The 15389-nt window shown below is 36.2% G+C and overlaps 1 protein-coding gene across 3 annotated transcripts in view; it reads left to right on the plus strand.

Moving 5' to 3' along the window:
- Nucleotides 1–15389, plus strand: part of ACAP2 (ArfGAP with coiled-coil, ankyrin repeat and PH domains 2) — a 131120-nt gene that overhangs the window by 56993 nt on the left and 58738 nt on the right. For all 3 annotated transcript variants that reach the window (XM_036349857.1, XM_036349858.1, XM_036349859.1), the window contains 2 exons: nucleotides 7953–8011; nucleotides 9886–10069. In XM_036349857.1, coding sequence (XP_036205750.1) covers nucleotides 7953–8011; nucleotides 9886–10069 — 243 coding nt within the window. The remainder of the gene's footprint in view (nucleotides 1–7952; nucleotides 8012–9885; nucleotides 10070–15389) is intronic.

Here is a 15389-nt window from a genome sequence, read left to right on the forward strand (position 1 = left end):
ACTCTTAAATTTATTATGGTCTAAATTTGCGTTTTCTTAACTAATGATGCTGAGCATCTTTTCATGTGTTTATTTGCCATCTATGTATCTTCTTTAGCGAAATGTCAGATCTTTTACCCATTTAAAATACTGTGTTGTCTTATTTAGTTGTAAGAGTCCTTCCTATGTTCCATGTATATCTTTTGTCAGATAAATGTTTTGCATATATTTTCTCTCAGACTTTGGCTTGTCCTTTTCGGTTTTGTAGCACTTCTTTTGAAAAGCAAGTTTTAAATATTGATGAAGTAAATTTATTGATTTTTAAAAATAGTTTTCTTTTTGTGTTCTATTAAGAAATATTTGCCAAACCCAAGTTCACTAAAATTTTATTCTGTGTTTAGTTTAGATTTGTGATCCATTCTAAGTTAATATTTGTGTGTGTTGCATGGTAAAGGTCAAGGTTCACTTATTTGGCATATAACTCTTCACTTGTTTGTTTCAGCACCATTGTTTAAAAAAATGATCTTTTCCCTATTGACATCTTTTGTTTAAAAAACTGACTTTTAAAAAAAGTCATTTCTGGATTTTTCTGTTTCATTGATATTTTTTCCCATCTTTATTTTAATACCACAAGTATCTCAATTACAGTAGCTTTCATAATATATTTTGAAATCAGGTATACTTTTTCCAACTTTGCCCATTTTTTTTTTTGGTTTGGTTATTCTAGATTCTTCAGATTTTTCATATAAATTTCACTTCTACATAAAGCCTTACTGGAATTTGGAGTAGGATTTCATCAAATCTATAGATCAATTTGATGAGAATTGACATTAATATTTTTTTTAATTCATAAACTCAATATGTCTACATTTATTTAATTTTTCACTCTACAAGTCTTGCATCTCTTTTGTCAAATTTATTCCTAAGCATTTCCTAATTTTGGATGCTATTATAAATTGCATTTTTTTAAAAGCTCACAATTTCTAATTGGTCATTGCTGGTATACAGAAATACCATAGTTTTTTTATATGACTTTGTTTCTGAAACCAGTAGATTTTTCTGTATATTCCATAGTATTTTCTACATAGTCAACCATATAGCCTGTGGATTAAAAGCAGTTTTATATTCTTCCTTTCTAATGTGTCCACTTTTTATTTAATTTTCCTGCTTGATGGTATTGCTATTATTTCTGGTAGAGTATTCTGTAGAAGTGCTGAGAGCATACATTCTTTCCTTGTTCCTGATTGTAGCAGGAAAGTACCCTTTCACCACTAAATATGATGTCAGCTGTAGGTTTTTCATCTGTGCCCTTCATTGGGTGGGGCAGTACCTTTCCATTCCCAAATTCCTGAGGAATTTTATTAGGAATGGATGTTGGATTTTGTCTAATTTTTTTTGCATACATTGATATGATTATGTAGTTTTTCTGTTAACATGGCGAATTATATTGATTGATTTTTAACGTTAAATCAGTCTTGCTTCTTTGGGATAAATCCCAGTTGGTCATGATGTATTTTCCTTTGTGCATACTCTTATTATACATTATTATGTATTGTTAATAATTTTTTGTAGCTTTTTTTTTTTTCTTAGAATGTCTTTGCTGGTTTTGTCCCTCATAAGAATTTTCTGATGAATAGATTTTCTGGTAGAATCCATGTTTTGGGGAAGAGTTTGAGTAGAATTATGTTTGGTAGAATTCACCAGTGAGGACATTTTCTTTTAGAAGGGTTTTCAAATTCTTTTGATGGGAAGTGACTTTTTCTGATTATTATTAGACTAGTGGCCCGGTGCACGAAATTCGTGCACATTGAAAGGGAATTAATTAGAGGAATGTAATTTGGACTCACTATCTAATATCAATAATATGAGAGCATTTCTGAAATTCAGTGACATGAATTTTAGCTATTACTTTGCCAAATAAATGGAATTTACAGATATCATTTAAAAGAGCATTCAGCTTAGTATTAAAAACTCTGGCTACCAAGTCAGGTGTGTTTTCAACTTTTTGCCAGTGATGTAAATTGTTTGCAATACCTGCCTATATGTCATGGTTATGAATAAATCGGGCTTGCCATACTTCGTTACAATTGCCATAACATCCTGATATCGCTGCTGCATATTTCTGGACCTACCCTCAAAAGATGATGGAAGTATTATAATTTTACCAATTGGCACATTGTTATTTTCAGATCTAGATTTGAGATAATCCATCAAGCCACTGTATTTTTCAACTCTCAGCTTAGATTAGCTTGCTTTGATGAAATTTATCTGATTGGCCTCCATTTTTAATATGAATCCACGATAAACTGTTGAGTTAATTTTCCTCCATTTAAAATAGGATTGAACGTGTCCTGCACAAAGAGATGGAATCTGTAATACTGCATTTGTGTGACTCGTGTCCTTACATTTTGTCTGGTATTATTGTCGATTACAATGTTGTCTCTGAATCTTAATACAATATCTGTTCCCCAGCCTTTTTCACCATGTAGAAAAAGAATAGGATATGTCATTGCATCTAATATAGGAAACAGGATATTGATTTGTTTCATTTTAGTGGCATTTGGATTATTGGGATCTGGTTTATAATGAATGAGCAAGTCCCTTTCAAAAGGAGGTTCTCCATCATCGTTTCTGAATATGACAGCAACCTCAGTTACACGGGGAGAATTATATCTACCTGGGTCACTGTTACAATCGTATTTACTTGCCATTGTTACTTCCGTGGGAGCAATACCTTTTGCTGCTGCTTCTGATTAGGCTTCCTTTTCTACCTCATGTAGCATCTTGTATGATTTTGTTAATTCATTTATTTCATGCATGAGGTTGTTGATGTTGATCATGAGTCTTTCTGAGCAGCCCTGGTTTTCTGGCATTGCTAATCTTTTACTTGTAGCTTCAGCTATATCCAAAATACACAGTTGAGCAAACTTCCGAGAAAGACCATCTGAAGGATGTAAAGTTCCAGTACGGTGATAAACTTGTTTGTGTATTCTAAAACACTATGGCTATCCTGGTGGTGATGCAATATTTGCAGCCATGGAAGCAAACGCAAAAGAACTATTTATGGAATGAATATTTTCCATGAAATTCTTACTGTCAGAATCTTCGTTTGTCATTAATCTTTTTAAATATGCCGGGTAATCTGGAAAATGTATATCATTTGGACAGACTTTCCCTTTGCTACAACACCGGGTAAATTTCCCATCAGATGGTTTTTCATCAGAGAAATTTAGTGATAGGCAAAATTCACATCTAACAATCATTCCACCGCAACTATGGTCGAGAATTGCATCCTCATGTACTCCATTTTTGCTGAGAGGGCGCCGCATTCTGTCGCAGGCGCCACCTTCTTTCAAGATCAGACGCACGTTGCTCTTCAGATATTTTCTGTCGATAATGCCGGCATCTTTCAGTTGCAGAACTACGTTGTATCAACAGTTGTTCTTTAGACATAGTCCCACCTCTCTATTGTCACAATCTGAGATGGAGGTGAATGAGAGTCCAGGCTGTCAGTCCACTGAGAGCTGTCTGACCAACGGCTGATTCTGGCTGATTCTGTGGGGGTGGGACTTCCTCCTCCCTGCTGTCAGTTTCCACAGCTGTGATGAGGAAGCTGGGGTGACAGAGGGAGCCACGCCCTCCAAGCCGCCCTCTCTCTCGCCCTGCTCTATGTCCAGTGGCCTCCTGCTCTGCCAAGTCCTCCAAACCCCCTGTTCTCCGCCCACTCTCCTGCTCTGCTCTCTGCTGGCGAAGGTCCTGGGAGCCCGTGGGCGTGGCTAGGCGCGGCCAGCCTCACCTCTAGGGGCCGGCAATGGTCCTGGGAGCCTGCGGCTGCTGTCACTTCCCCGGGGCGCTTGACACATGTGTATGCAAATTAACCCGCCATCTTTGTCAGGTTAATTTGCATACTCCTGATTGGTTGGTGAGTGTAGTGGAGGGATGGTTAATTTACATGTTTCTCTTATTATATAGGAAGTTGAAATAATTTTATAATAAACATTCATCTATTCACCTGCTAGATATACAGGGTGTCCCAAAACAATGTATATACACTTTAATAGCTGATGGCTCAATTTTGTTAATGAAATGTATTTTAATGAACACTGCCTTTATAATTATTCTCAAAGTGTGTGTATACATTTTTTGAGACACCCTAGTTTTGTTTTATTACATATTTATCTATTTATCCTTCCTTCTATCCATGCAACAATCTTCCTATTATAGATCTGTTATTGATGTGTAGTTCAAAATAATTTAGAGACAACAATATATCTAACCCTTACATTCCCATGCATAATTTGTGAGTTTAATATTTTTTACAGTTTTTTTAAATTTTGAGGTAAAATTTAAATATAGCTGAATGCATGTCTTATGGGTACCAACCAACAAATTTTGATAAATGCATTAGTGTAACCCAAATTTTTTAAAAGATAAAGATCATTACCGTTACCCAGAAATTTTTCTCATACCTCTTCTCAAACAATTCCAACCCGCACTCCTGAGGCAAGTACTGTTCTGTGTTTTTTATAACTAGTTTTTCTTGTTTTATTACTTCATATAAATGGAATAATATAGTGTGAGTGTGTGTGTGTGTGTGTGTGTATGTGTGTGTGTAAGAGAGAGAGAGGGGGAGAGAGAGAGAGAGAGAGAGAGAGAGAGAGAGAGAGAGAGAGAGAGAGAGAGAGAGAGAATATTTTTAGATCTATCAGCATAATTTCATTGAGTTCAGAGAACATGTTCTATATGATGCCATACTATTGCTTTGTCCCCTATTATATGGCAGTTTTCATAAATATTGTTAATGGTTAGTTTCTTCTTGTTGGTTTTATGTTTCTGCATCTGTCCTTTCAGTTAACCTTATTGGTCATTGTACCGTGCCAGCACAGCCAAGGGTTTGGTTGAGCCTGAGGGGGGACTGCAAAGGATGTAGAAAAGACAGACAACGAGAATAAGTGGGTCTACTAGGTGGATCTTCCTGTGCCTGGCTGAGGCCACAGAGAGATCCAGACAGCAAGCTGAGCCTTTATTTTATAGCCAGAGGTAAGCGAGGTAGTGGTCACCATAGTTATAATGTTCTTGTGAATTTTACTTGTTTTGGCAGCACTTGCTGCATCTCCTTCAGCCCATTAGCTATCCAGAAAGATCTAGGGAGCTTCATAAGGTCAAGCCTAATTATGCTAAGAGGGCTGTGCCCTCTAAGCTGGAACTTGTTTGTGACTTTGCCAACAGGTCAGTCCAAGGCTTAACCCTATAGCCACTCCCTACAAAGTCATGTTGTTTGTTTCTTAATTCTTTTAAAAATCAGTTGGTTCATATGTATCCTGTTCTTCATATTTGAATGTTATCTTAAAATTTTAATATAACAAAATTAATTCTTTGTGGTATACAGCTTTATGAGTTTTGACACAAGCATATGGTTGGGTCTGTATTCACAATGAAGATGCAGTTCCATTAACTTAAAATCTATATAATAAAAGCCTGAGTGACCGTTACGGCGAAATGACCAGAACGAGCAGTCTCTATGATGTGCACTGACCACCTGGGGGCAGACACTCAGTGCAGAAGCTGCCCCCAGTGGTCACTGCACTCCCACAGGGCGAGCACCGTTCAACCAGAAGCCAGGCTCACGACTGGCGAGCGTAGCAGCAGTGGCAGGAGCCTCTCCTGCCTCTGTGACAGCACTAAGGAGCAGCGAGCCGAGCAGTAAGGAGCAGTGAGCAGGCAGGCGGCAAGGAGCGAGGGGTCCCAGACTGCGAGAGGGCGCAGGCTGGGCTGAGGGACTTCCCTCTCCTCTGTGCACGAATTTTATGCACCGGGCCTCTAGTACCCTTAAATACCCTATTGTTTGCCAGCCCTTCCTCCCACGCCTTACCACTGGAAATTGCTGATTTGTTTTCAATCCCTATAGTTTTGCCTTTTTCTAAATGTAATGTAAATGTAATACAGTTTGTAGCCTTTTGAGTGATTTATTTTACTTAGAAAAATGCATTGAGATTCATCCATATTTTTGCATGTATTAATAGTTGTGCCTTTTTGTTGCTGAGTAGTATTTCATTGTATGAATGTACCATGGCTTGTTTTTTCAAAGACATTTGGGTTGTTTCCAGTTTTTGGCAATCGGGAATGAAACTGCAATAACCATTGGTATTCCTAAGCTTTTATTTCTCTTGGGCAATACATAAGAGCGGAATTGCTAGGTTTTATGTAAATTTAGTTTTAACTTTATAAGATACTAGAGGCCTGATGCATGAAATTTGTGCAAGCATAGGCCCTCGGGACCTGGTTGCCCCACCACCTGCCCACTGGTCATTCCGGAAGGTTTTTCTGGAAGATTGTTTCACCATCCGATCTAATTAGCATATGGGCTCTTTATTATATAGGATAGGTTTTAAACTATAGAGTCTACTTCTTTAATTCTGTTTAGGTTACAAATTTTCTTCTTGAGTGAGCTTTGATAATTTTTGTCTTTGAAAGAATTTAGTCATCTCATCTGTTGAATTTACAGGCATGAAATTCCCCAAATCCCCTTGTTTTCATCTCTTTGTTGTTGTTAATCCTCACTTGAGGGTAGCTTTCCATTGCTTTTCAGATAGAGTAGAAGGGAGGGAGGGATGGGAGGAGGGAGGGGTTGAGGGAGAGAGAGAGAGATCAATATTTCAGAGAACTGGTTGCCTCCTGCATGTGCCTCGAAAGGGGTGGGGAGGAGAAGCAAACCAGCAATCCAGGTGAGTGTCATTGACTGGGAATCAAACCCCTGACATTTGGTGGGTGGGCCAGTGCTCCTAACTCTGAGTCATACCAGCAGGGTCCCTGGTTTTCCTTTGTAATAATCTGTAGAATCCGTGGTAAAGTTAATATTTGAAATTTGTCACTTCTTTTTTTTCCTGTTCACTTTGGCTGGAGGTTAATCAGTTTTACAGATCTTCTCAAAGAACTAAGCTTTGGTTTCATTGATTTTTGGCTATTGATTTTGTTTTCTGTTTTGTTGACTTCCATTCTGATTTTTATTTCCTTTTTTTTTTTTTTTTTTTTTGCTTTAGGTTTAACATAATATAGAAATTTTTTTTTCTCTCTCTCTGGAAGTAAATTGACAGATTTTGGAACTCTGGACTCAATCTACATTGTGTGTGTGTGTGTGTGTGTGTGTGTGTGTGTGTGTGTGTGTTTGGTTTTTAGGTGAGAAGATAGGACTTTGCTAATAAGATTTCAGAGAATGTGACTGATTTTCATTAGAAGGACACAAGATTTTTTTTCTATTTTGAATATTGATTTTTATGCCTGTTCATTTGACATCTGTTTCTAATTATAAATGAAGTATATCTATAAATTATGAAAGTACTTCAAATTCCCATGACTAGCCCTGTGAAATTTACCACACATAGAGCTATCAGAGTTAAATATGTGATGTCCTTTTAAATGAGGCAAAATATTGTGAGAAATAAAATTCTGTTCCTGTCTCTAACCTTAGCAATTATTTAACCTAAGGACTATACAGTGTTTACTTGAACTCAGTATATAAAACATTTAAATCCTGAGTTCTTCCCAAATGAATAACCATTAATTGAGATGCAAGGTAGTTGTGGATTTCTTTTTATGTGGTGTGTTTTGATATACAAGATTAAGAAATTTCTGTTGTGGATGGAGTGAAATTTGTATTACTCTTTTAGATTACCTTCCAAAGCTGAATTAAAATTAAGGAAATAAATTGCTCTACTGTTTGAGCATTTTACTTAAATAGTAAAGCAGATTTGATTTCCATTGTATATAATGATTCTAGTTTTTAGAAATGAAATTTGCTTGAAAATCAGTTTTTCTTTCTAAATGCTTATCTTTTTATATATTCTTGAATTAGAAATATAGGTGTTATTAGAAATTGGAGTATTGCTAGAGGGATGTGATAATTACAGTACTACATGAAAATTATCTTCTTTATTTACTTTTCTAATTGTTTAATGTTACATTTTATCTTTTAGATCCTATTTGACCAAACTCAGAGATCAATTAAGGCACAGCTTCAGAACTTTGTTAAAGAGTAAGTCAATTGCAGTTAAGGAAAAAGTAAAGCATTTAGTTAATTATTAGATATAGAAGTTGGTGTCTTTGGAGAGAAATATGGAAGAAATAATGAATTACAAAAATATTAGAGCTTTTTTTTGTTTTGCTTTGTGAAATGTATATTGCACTTTTTCCAGAAGTATTTTATATAGTCAGACTTAATGCCTTATAGTGAATCATTTATGCTGTGAAAGATGTGTTCAAGATACATAGCAAGAATTGTTATTAATTAAAGAAATAAATGTAAATAATCCAATGACCTTTCAAAATCAAAGCAAACCTCAAGAGTAGTTGAAATATTATCAGTTATCGTAGTTGATATTAAATTTTGCATTCTCTCAATATGGTATTTTCTTTGAAGAGAAGTTAATATATGGGAATGAGTAATGAAAGTGCATGCTTTTTGCTACATATGAGCCTTTTGTGTCACATTCATTACATTTCTAAAAAATATCCAACTCTTTTGGTTTTCTTTTTTCACACTAATAATTCAGATTCCTCTTTTAATTCCTGACTGAAAATTATATTCAATTACAGATAAAGTTGATGATAATACAGTATTCAGGATAAATTATAGATGTTATGAGCTGTAAATAGTGGCAGATCACAGAAATGTAAGCATTGCCATTTTAGTAGGTTAGAATTGTTATAGTGGAAGTGATGTCTTGCAGATTCTTTATAAATTACTTCATAATAGGCTAATATTCAGAATGTCCTGATAGAATGTATACATGGCAGTTGATGGCTTCTTACAAGAGTTCTTTCTTAGGTAAACTTTATTATTATTATTTTTAAATTGTTTGTCTTCAAGTTATTTTGCCGAATTCCCGGATAGAAAAAGTAAAAGCAAAGTATTATTATATACTTACCTAAGATTATTAATGAAATCAAGGATTTCAGAGTTTCAGACTAATGAAATGGATACTGTTATCTTTTATGGGTACAAGAATTCTTTTAGAAAGCATTATAAATTTGTGTTTTAAGAATACATTCATGTCCTTTGGGCCAATGGTTCCCTTCTACAAGAAATGAATGTTGTTTCTTAAAGTGTGGTCTGAGACCACCCATAGCAGTAAAACTAAGGGTGTGTCTTTAACACCCACTCCCTCCTCCCCACAAACACAGATTTCTATGATTCATCACAAAGACTAATGAATTGTAATCTCTGGAAGAGGAGATGACATTTGCATGTTAAATTTGCATTTTTAACAAGTTCTCTGTGGTGATTTTTATGTATACTACTACTTAAAAATCATGTTTAAATAATGATACATGCCCCTGAATTTGTTTTTAGGGGGAAAAATTAACTTTGCCTTTTATGTTTCTGTAATGTTAATTTGATAATTTATTTTCACCTCAAATTCATAGATCTAAGTAAGGAAATGTTAGGTGACTATTTTGGGAATTATATATACAGTGGGGCCTTGACTTACGAGTTTAATTCGTTCCGTGACAGAGCTTGTAACTGAGATTACTCATATGTCAAATCAATTGTGAACGAGTGAGACACGTGATGCTGGGCTGATGTTGTGGCGTTCACTGTGACATTCGCTGTGCCAACTAGCGGTGGGGTATCTGAAGCTGGCTCGTAACCTGAATTTTAGCTCGCAACTCAAAGCAAAAAATTGGCCTAGAGACGGCTCGTATCTCGAAAAACTCGCTAGTCGGGACACTCGTAAGTCAAGGCCCCACTGTAATTGAAAACAATATATATTGTAGTCAGAATAACTATTGAGTGTTATTGCACAGTGAATCAAATAAGTAGAGGAACATAAAAATTAAATTCTAAGTGCTTTTGCTAAAATTTTTGATCAAGAAAATTTTATAAAAGTTTAACTTTTTATTTTTTAGAGATCTTAGAAAATTCAAAGATGCCAAGAAGCAATTTGAAAAAGTCAGTGAAGAGAAAGAAAATGCACTAGTAAAAAATGCTCAAGTACAGAGAAACAAACAGCACGAAGTTGAAGAAGCCACAAACATTCTGACAGCAACAAGAAAATGTTTTCGACACATAGCCCTTGACTACGTTCTTCAGGTATATTTATTAAAAAGTGCTTACGAGGTGGAGGGGGTCAACTGGGGATAAAAAGGGGACATCTGTAATACTTTCAACAGTAAAGATTAAGAAAAATGCTTAATGAACATGTCTTACTTTTGAGTGGTTGCACTGAAAATAATGTATTTTTTAGTTTAAAATTAAACCAAAATTTTGTGAAAAAAATTCACTTGTTTGTATATCTGTCTCTGTGTGGATATGTGTAACTCTGCTTGTGATTTCTTCCCCTTTAAGTTAACTTTATACTTTCCTCCATTTAAAATGTTGTAAAAGCATTTTTATTGCTATATTTTATTTTGTGGAGTTGCTGTGTTAATTTAATTAATATTTGATTGAGACATTTTTAGTGTTGCCATTTTTACTGGCAGTAGTGAAAATATAGTTTTCAATAATTTTAAGTGGTGATAACATCTTTGCATACAGATCTTCCTTGCCACATTTCTGATTATTTCTTTAGGGTAGATTCTAGAGCAGGGGTGGGCAAACTTTTTGACTCGAGGGCCACAATGGGTTCTTAAACTGGACCGGAGGGCCGGAACAAAAGCATGGATGGAGTGTTTGTGTGAACTAATATAAATTCAAAGTAAACATCATTACATAAAAGGGTTACGGTCTTTTTTTTTTTTTTTTTTTTTAGTTTTATTCATTTCAAACGGGCTGTAGTTTGCCCACGGCTGTTCTAGAGGTACTAAGGCTCACTGTATTGCCAAATGAAAAATATTTCTAGAAGTAGTATTCTCATGTTTTGTGTTAGGACTAGGTGCTGCTTTTTAAAACTAGAGATCAGTGTCTGGTAAGTTGCCTGGTGGTCTTCTGGTCCAAAGTATAATTGAAACCAATTTGAAGGTAAAGGTCTCTAAAGAAATTTGAGAGAAATGTAAATTGAAGGTACATATTATACATTATTTCACATGTACATTATGTGTCCCTATAGATCATGGAGTGTTGTAAAACAGCAGTGAGTCCCCAGAAATTGTTGACTTAATGATGATCACAGACTATTTCTTAAAGCAATACATAAATAACAGTATATAAGCTAGTGATTAAAAACTAATCAGATAACTTTGCAGAATAGTAGAAGGTGACTAAGATTTTTTTCTCTTAAGTTCCCGTTTAATGAGTGGAAAGTTAAATTTTAAAGGAGTGAAGTAAACTACCTTTATTAATGAAATGCTTCTAGAAGAGAGTAGTCTGTATGTTCTGTCTCCTGTTACGTACCTCCCATTCATACCACTTCCTGTGGTAGTATGAGTTCTCAGTCTTCCTACACCATTACACTAAAATGCTCATGCTAGTGTTATTCATTAGATACTTTTTAGTTTTTAGCCAACTTGACCATTATGTTTCACTGAAAATTTAGGCCATACTCTCCTTGAAATATACTTTAGTCTTGATTTATCTTTAACCATTTTTAGATCATCACCTTCTGTTTCTTTTCCATTTCCACCATGGGCTTCTCTCCTTTGCCCACCTTTTCACTCTCTTTTTCAGGTTTTATCTTTGGTTCTATTCTTTTCTGACTATAATTTCTCTGACAGTCTCATCATGCTCCCTTGCTTGAATTACCACCATTTAGAGATGACAGATTCTTTTTTTTTCTTTTTCCACATAAGTACCTCATTCTTTTTGTGCCCAAAGCTTAAATCTTCTTCCTAAACAGCTTCTTTTTGTTCTTTCCTAACTGAATAGCAACACCCTCTAAAATCATAGAAGTTCAGATTTGGAGAATTATATCAGATATTCCCCTCATCCTCAGCTACTATATCTAACAACCAAAATTGCCTTGAAAAGTTCTGTGTACCTCTTAAATCTGTTCTCTCACTCTTGCTGTAGCCCTCACACAAGTTCTTACTGTTTTTTTTTTTAATCTAGAGCAGCTGTGGGCAAACTACGGCCCGCGGGCCGGATCTGGCCCGTTTGAAATGAATAAAACTAAAAAAAAATACCCTTTAGTAATGATGTTTACTTTGAATTTATATTAGTTCACACAAACACTCCATCCATGCTTTTGTTCCGGCCCTCTGGTCCAGTTTAAGAACCCATTGTGGCCCTCAAGTCAAAAAGTTTGCCCACCCCTGATCTAGAGTATTAAGATGTTCCCATGCAGTTGATCTTTCTTGCATTGTTTTTACTACCCCCATTATTAATTCATTCTCTGTTCTGTGGTCAGACTAACTCAAACTTCTCCATGCAAAGTGAATTATTTTTGCCTCTGCCTTCTCTGTGCTGCACTAATATTGTCATACACATTGCTGTTGGAGCACTTAACCCATTTATTCTAATTATTTATTTATTTGTCTTTTCTACTCCTAGATTGTATCCTTTCCCTCTAGTGTGGTGGTTGGAAAATAGGTAGTACATGTTTTGTGAGAGAACGCATGGCTTAATTTTTTTTTTCTTAATCCTTACCCGAGGATATTTTTTTCCACTGATTTTTAGAGAAAGTGGAAGGGAGGGAGGGGGAGAAACAGCAATGTGAGAGAGACACATTAATTGGTTGCCTCCTGCACGTACACTGAGTGGGGCAGGGATTGAACCTGAAACACAGGTACATGCCCTTCACTGGGAATTGAACCCACGACATTTTGGGGTATGGGCGGTTGCTCTAAGCACTGATCAACATTGGCTAGGGCCAAAACGCTTGATTTTAAATTTAATTTGGGAAGGGGGATACAGCTAAAATACTCATTATTTTCAAACACATATAAATTTTCCATTTACTTTGGTGTCCATCCAATAGTTTTGTTAAGAGTTCCAACATCCCTTTAACTATTAGTTTGTTTGATTTTTCTGATGAGAACTGTTGTGTCATTATATGGCCAAACTGTTTTAGAGAATGTTAGGTAATAAATATCCAGATTTATAAAAGTTTTCATGATTTAGCTTCTCTGAATATTTGAATTTACTTTTTTTCCCCATTTGTTTTTTATTTGTATGTTTTTGTTTGTTTGTTTTTTGTTTTTAATCCTCACCTGTGGATATTTTTCCATTGATTTTTAAAGAAAGTAGAAAGGAGAGGGAGAGACAGAGAGAAACACTGATGTGAGAGAGACACATCAATTGGTTGCCTCTGGCATGCCCGGGACTGGGACCGGGACCAGGACCAGGAACCTGCATCCGAGGTACGTGCCTTTGACCAGAATCGAACCCAGGACCCTTCATTCTGCAGGTCACTCTATCCACTGAGCCAAACCAGCGAGGGCTTGAATTTACTTTTATTTCCCCAAGTAAATGTTGTTTTTCATTGACAGGGCAAAAAAAACCCACAAAAAAACAAAGGCACTTTTAACATTTTTCAGAGTTTGAATAATAGGTTATCTGTAGCATCTAATTTTACTTAGAATATTTGAAAGTTAATATTTTAGTTCTCAAAACTAAATAGGCCTTGAAAGAGATAAGCAGAAGAAACTAGGGCTTAGTTAAGCAAATATATTTGGGTATTTCTTGGTCTGTTTTTGTTTTCTGATCAGTGCTTTAAAATTATTTTATAAATGAACAGGCAGAATAATCAGTGAGAAGGACATATTAAAAAGGCAGGTATTCTGCAGTCTTTTGACAATATTAGTAAAAAGTGAATGATTCTTTTCAATGATTTTATTTTACTAAATTGATATATAATAACAGACAAAAATAAAATGTTTGTTTATGAATTTCTAGAGTTGGGAGACATACCACAAAATGCAAATTTCATAATTTACTGATCTTTTAGTAAGTTTAATCTAATTAAAATATTTATTTAAAATCTATTTAACAAATATTTATTGAGTACTTACTACATACCACTTGGAGAATACACCTGGAAATAAGGCAAGGCCTTCCTCTCACAGAACTACACTTTAGCTGGGGAAAAGACATACATAAGAAAATATAAGGGCCCTGGCTCAGTTGGTTGGGCGTCATCCTGTGTACCAAAAGGTTGCTGGTTGGATTCCTGGTCAGGGTACATTTCTGGTTTTCAGGCTTGATCCCCTGATGGGGGCGTGCAGGAGGCAGCTGAACAGTGTTCCACTCTCACATCAATGTTTCTTTTTCTTCCTCTCCTTTTTCTCTAAAAATTAATAAAAATATATTTTTAAAATTAAACAAAGAAGAATAAAATATAAGGTAGTTAATGATTGCTATCCTATATAATAAAAGGCTAATATGTAAATCGACCAGAGCGACCAGTTGCTATGATGCGCACTGACCACCAGGGGGCAGACACTCAGTGCAGGAGCTTCCCCATGATGGTCAGTGTGCTCTGTGGGAGCACTGCTCAGCCAGAAGCCAGGCTCAAGGCTGGAGAGTAGAGCGACAGTGGCAGGAGCCTCTCCTGCCTCCACAGCAGCATTAAAGATGTCCGACTGATGGGCTTAGGCCCACTCCCTGTGGACCTAAGCCCACAGTCAGACATCCCCCGAGGGCTCCTGGGCTGTGAGAGGACATAGGCCAGGCTGAGGGACACCCCCCCCCCCCCGAGTGCGCGAATTTTGTGCACCTGGCCTCTAGTGAATAAAATAAATAGGGTTGATATACTAGAGAGTGTGTATGGGCCTACTTTAGACCTTTGTAAAGAGATAGTATTTAAACTATCTTAACATGAATTTCGAACAGCCAGTATGCAGGCATTGAGGTGGGAGTAGTATTGGGTTGTGGTTGAACACAAAAGGAGAAAGTGGCCCTGGCTGGCTTGGCTCAGTGGATAGAGCGCTGGCCTGTGGACTGAAGGGTTGCTGGTTCGATTCCAGTCAAGGGCATATGCCTGGTTTGCGGGCTCGATCCCCAGTGGGGGGTGTGCAGGAGGCAGCCGATCAATGATCCTCTCTCATCATTGATGTTTCTTTCTCTCCCTTCCTCTCTGAAATCAATAAAAATACATTAAAAAAAAGGGGGGGCGGGGGAGTGGTAGAAAAGTAGGTTGGCAAGGTAGGCAGGGGCCAATCACAAAGGATCTTGAAGGCTGTGGTAGGGAGTTGGAAAGTTTTAAGCTAGATGGAACATGATCTTATTTACATTTTAAAAAGATCACTCTGGTTGCTGAATGGATTGTAGGAAGTCAAGAGTTGAAACCCTAGTTCATAGACTATTGCAGTAGTCTAGAAGAGATATGATGGTGGTTGATGATAGTGGTAAAAGTAATGACAGTTTCATTAGGATATATGTTGAAAGGTCTTGATGAGCAAATCAGGTAAGAAAGGTGGGGAAAAGATGGAATTCTAAGAAATTTAAATATCTATCAAAATGATAGTTTTAGTACTATAATATTATGATTTAAACTCAGCCAATTTTTCTTTGAGATCAAAAATGGATTAGAATTTCA

This window comes from Myotis myotis, unplaced genomic scaffold, assembly GCF_014108235.1.
Source record: "Myotis myotis isolate mMyoMyo1 unplaced genomic scaffold, mMyoMyo1.p scaffold_m19_p_2, whole genome shotgun sequence".
NCBI lineage: Eukaryota > Metazoa > Chordata > Mammalia > Chiroptera > Vespertilionidae > Myotis > Myotis myotis.